This window comes from Solanum tuberosum, unplaced genomic scaffold, assembly GCF_000226075.1.
Source record: "Solanum tuberosum cultivar DM 1-3 516 R44 unplaced genomic scaffold, SolTub_3.0 scf00479, whole genome shotgun sequence".
Classification (NCBI taxonomy): domain Eukaryota; kingdom Viridiplantae; phylum Streptophyta; class Magnoliopsida; order Solanales; family Solanaceae; genus Solanum; species Solanum tuberosum.
In genome coordinates this window covers 128,802-133,816 of record NW_006239404.1, presented here as the reverse complement: position 1 = coordinate 133,816, position 5,015 = coordinate 128,802, and the positions used below count along the sequence as shown (strand labels likewise).

The following is a 5,015-nucleotide window of genomic DNA, read 5'->3' as shown; positions in this document are numbered from 1 at the left end:
GCTGAGGAGGGGGTAGGGGGTAGGGGGTAGAGATGGTGTAAAAAGTGAAAATTTTAAATTTTAAATATTTTTCAAAAATAATTTTTTTCAACGAGGGTGTCAGGAATAGGGGACTGGGGGGTGACATAAAAATGAAAATTTTAAAAATTTGAAATATTTTTCAAAAACAATTTTATTTTTAAATGATGGGGGGCCTAGGTGGGGGTGGCATGTGGCGTAAAAAATAAAATTTTAAAATTTTGGAATATTTTGGAAAAAACAAATATTTTATGGATGGGGGGATGGATACGGAGTACGGTATAGGGTAAGAAAAAATATTGAAGGATGAAGTAGAATTTCGGAAAATATTTTCCTTAATTCTTAAAGGAAAAACATTTTCCTTAAATTTGAGGAATATAAGTTGATTTAGAAAACATTTTCCAAAACATTTAAATCAACCAAACATTGAAAAAAATTCATACCAAACATATCCCAAGTGTTGAAATCTTAATAAAAATAAATGCACTTAATGATATAACATCTGAATCATTCAGATTCATCCCTTCATTAAATGCAAACTAATGAGGTCAGTTGAATGTACGTGGAACTACCATGGTACCACCATTATCATCACCACCCATCCACCACACACACCTCTCTCACTATAACTTTTCCTATATAATGCATATTAATAGGAAAAATACCTGCAAAAGTCACGAATAATTATCCTCAATTATAAATTTTCCTCCCCTTCCCCCTTTGATTAATTAGCCCGTGACTCTCTTGACTTCGTAAGCAACCAATTAATTATTTATTTATTTGCTGAAACAGGTTATTTTATTAATGCTAAGAAGAAACTACAACAATAGTACAACACAATCTAAATAATTTGATTTTAATCTACTACTAATGACACTAGAATATATTTGTAGGAGTATTAGTTTTCTAAGATTCATTTGCCAAGCATATATTATATATCTATAAATATATCGTGATCCATTGGCACAATTGGAGTACTTTGTTCTCTGGGCACATCATAACCCCTCCACTAGGACCACAACTCCCACATCCCACTAACCTTAACTTTTTTTAAAAAAAATCGGATCGGATCGGATCGAAAAAAATTCACCTAAAATCAATATTTATACTAAATTTAAATAAATATATGATATGCATTTGTATTTAATTTTTATTACTCAACAAAAGTTAAACTCTATATTTTCATCTTATTATATTACTTGATCCTGATAAATTAATACATTTTGATGTAGTTCCTTATAAATATTAAATTTTGAGGTCCTATATTTTCCATTCTTTAATCATATTAAAAAGTTATTATTTACCTATCAAAACTAGGTCATTCCAAGTAAACAAATATAGTTTAATGGATCAATCTTTGTCAATGTGACTATGCAAGAACCAAATAAAAATTAAGAAATTAGACAAACACCTAGTCAAAGGGCCTAACAAACCATAACAACCTTTAAAATGATTTTTTCTTAAAACTAATCGTTTAACAACAAAAACAAAAGGCCTTGAAAATGATGTATTTTAAATTTTTTTTGAAGACATTGTGTATTCTAACAAGTTTTGTTGGTTTTCAATATTCAAAATATAACATAAGCATTTCACATATATTCAGCAATCAAGAAAAGTCACTTTCCAATGTATTTTTACAAAAGTGCACCCTCGTCAATATTTGTCTGTCATTCTTACTAAAAATAGATATTTTTAATACTTTACATTTCATAAAATTGATGCATAAATAATATTATTCTTTCTATTTTACCCTTCAGAGTTATTAGCCTTGAAAATATGTATTTGATTAATATTGAAAAACTATGTAATTAATTCATGTTCATTGGTCAAATTAATTAATCAAAATAAATTAATTTATTTTCATTTATTAAAAACTTGACTTCAAGAGAATACTAAACGGACCGAGACTGGCTCCGAGGGCTCTAAAGCAGATCCAAGTTAATCATTTTAAGTGCGTACTCTTGTACGTGTTCTTTCCGTGTGTGTGTACACTATGTAGTTCTACAATAATATGGTGTTGTTGACATTTTGCGTACATTATTTGACTAAATTCTTTGTTGTATATGTTACTTCCTAGCTAGTCCCCAGCAATATATATATATACTAATTTTTCTACAAAAATAAGAGAAAAAAATTATTATTTCTTTATGTTTCAATTTGTTTGACGTGCTTTTTTTAATTCGTTTAAAAAAGAATGATCTTTTTTTTAGCAATTCTTTATTTCCAATTTTTCATGTGGCATGTTTATGACCACAAAATTAAAGAAAATTTTGATACATTTGACACATCTTTAATTTTAGACCAATAAGATTGTAAAGATCTTTTTTTTTTTTTTGTTTAAACCAAGTATCAGGTCAAAATAGCTCTAATAAATTGAAACGAACGATTATATATAATTGAAATTGATTTTCGACTGCAAAGAGAATGGTGATTGAGATGCTAATTAGATTTATATTTTCCTTGTAAAAAGTATTCCCTCCATTTCTATTTACATATCGTATAAATGTTCTTCAATACTAGTTATTTTACAAACCAATGCATAAAAATGACATTATTTTTTCTATTTTACCTTTGAGAGTTATTAGCCTTGAAAGTATATATTTGACCGATATAGAAAGAACTAAATAATTAATTCATGTTCATTGATCGAATAAATTAATCAAATAAACTAATTCATGTTCATTTATTGAAAATTTGAAAGAAAACTAAATAAAGATATAATAGTAAAGAGTTTTTGGCTAAAATCATTCCTCAAGTATGACTTAAACCTAAAGTACATCCTTGTGTTATATAAGTAAACAAAAACTATCCATGCACTATCCAAAAAGTTGCAAGATTCATCCTTCTGTCTATTTTTTATAAGAAACTCACGTCACCAACAAAAAAAATGTGCCAAGTCGAATGAATATATGTACACATGGTTAAGCTAGTCAAGTTGAGTGATTTTTCTAATTTTTAGAGATTGAGAGTTTAAATCATATTCAGACAATATATTCAAATTCTAGATATTCTTTGTAAAAAGTATGGCCAAATACAACTTCAACTTCAAAAATTTCAAATAAAGTAATTATTTTTTTTATTTTCATAATTAAACGCCTACGTAATATCACTAAATTTCCAACATTTCTGTACATTCTATAAAATGTGAATTGCATTGTAATACATACGTACTAAATATTTTATTAAAGAAAATCGCTAAATAGTTGGGCATAATATTTTTAAAATGAATTTTCTAACATAATTTTTCTAAACATCGGAACCTACTGATAAATATTTCAAGACTTATGTATTGTTGCAAGTTAATTTACTTGATGATGCAAAAAACATATAAACAAATAACATACAAAATTTAAATTCTGAGAATGAAAGATTTGTTTCCTATCCATATCCTTATTCTTTTTAGGTAATTTTGATCTTCTCGTCGTGGCTAAGACATGACCAAATTAAAATATATATTTTTATTAGTTCAATCAGTTTCTTAACAAAAATAGACTGGAGGAGGATTCTTGTTATTTTTTGGATAATATAAGGATGTTTTTTGCGCACTTAGAGAATATAAAGATTAACATTAGATTTGAGTTATAATTGAGGGATGGTTTTAGCCAAAAACTCGTATAGTAAATTTACCTAGTTTCTTAAGGCACACAAAAACTTAATATGATAGACAACTAAATAGAAACCGAAGGAGTACTATATCAAGAAGAAGAAAAAATGCAAAATGAAAATGTGAAAACGTGTGGAAAGAAAACAAGTTGCATGTATATGTGGGCAAGTGCAAGCAAAACAAAAGAATAATAGTAGCACCTCCAATAATAAATTTAAAAAATACCTATGTAAGAAAGAGTCAAAGAAAAAGAAAAGTCAACATTAATGGAAAAAGTGTACCTTGCAATTCCAAACACTCCATTTCCTTCCGATCAACAAAACCAACGGCATAATTCGGATCATCGATAGCTCTAAGCATATAAGTTTTCCTTCCGCCAAACTCATTCGGAACGATACATGCCTGTTCAGACACAATATAATATAATCAACTAAAAGTTTGTATGTATATTTTTCTCTTGATAAAAATTTCAATACCTGTAACTCGGTGAATAATTCATCGTCAGATTGAGATCCACGCCTAACACGAACAATAATAGAAGTTTCCTTAGCCTTGAATGAATTATGCATGATCTTTTGTATACCATTTTTGCCATTCTTGAACGGTGATCGAAGAATCATGTTACCTATTCGAAGTTCCTCCACGATATCCCCCGTTATCAACATGTTTCCGGTCCATTCATCGCCTTTCGAACTTCCTTTTAAGCATTGTATGGATAAAACTAGTGATGATGATGATCTTGATGTTGTTGAGTATGAAGAGTTTGTGCTTCCTGATGAGTTTGAACGTTCCATGGGCATTTCTTTAATTTTTTGTCAAAGTGTCAAAAATGGGTTTTTTTTTTTTGAGGTTTTCTTGGAGAAGTTTAGGGAAGAAAATATATTATAAAGATAAGAAGAGAGATCTAGGAAAATAAGGTGTTTTTTGTTTTAATTGAAAAGCTTATCACTAAATTCCTTGAAGAAATATGAAAAAGGTAGTTGAGGTTGGGTTTGGAGAAATTTAGGAACAAGATTTTTGTGGGAGAAAATAGAGGGGAATAATAATATCTAGGTGAAGGACTAAAGAGGTCAAACATTTATGGAGGAGTTGGGAAATTAAATTTCATTACGTAAATGCACTTTAGTTTCTTGGAAGTTATAAAAGTCTTCTTTAGTTTTTAGTATGTTTTTATATGTCAAATGATTTGAAGTGACAATTCTTCTTTCCCAATTGTTGGGTATAACTATTCACTCTTTTTAGAATTTATTGAATTAATTAATTTGAACACATTATATAAAATTAAATTTTAAAGTATTTTCTTTAAGAATATTTTTCATTTTTAGATTTTGAACCTAATATTTCTTACTCTTTCCATTTCAAAATAAGTTCCATTTTAAAATAAGTAAATTGT

At 28.1% G+C, this 5,015-nt stretch overlaps 1 protein-coding gene across 1 annotated transcript in view; it reads right to left on the bottom strand.

Annotated features, from left to right (window-relative positions):
• Positions 1-4,709, bottom strand: part of LOC102583273 (uncharacterized) — an 11,108-nt gene extending 6,399 nt beyond the window's left edge. Inside the window, exons 1-2 of the mRNA XM_006364185.2 lie at positions 4,099-4,709; positions 3,904-4,024 (exon numbers count right to left, since the gene is read on the bottom strand). Coding sequence (XP_006364247.1) covers positions 3,904-4,024; positions 4,099-4,422 — 445 coding nt within the window. The 5' untranslated portion in view covers positions 4,423-4,709. The remainder of the gene's footprint in view (positions 1-3,903; positions 4,025-4,098) is intronic.
• Positions 4,710-5,015: the final 306 nt, after the last annotated feature.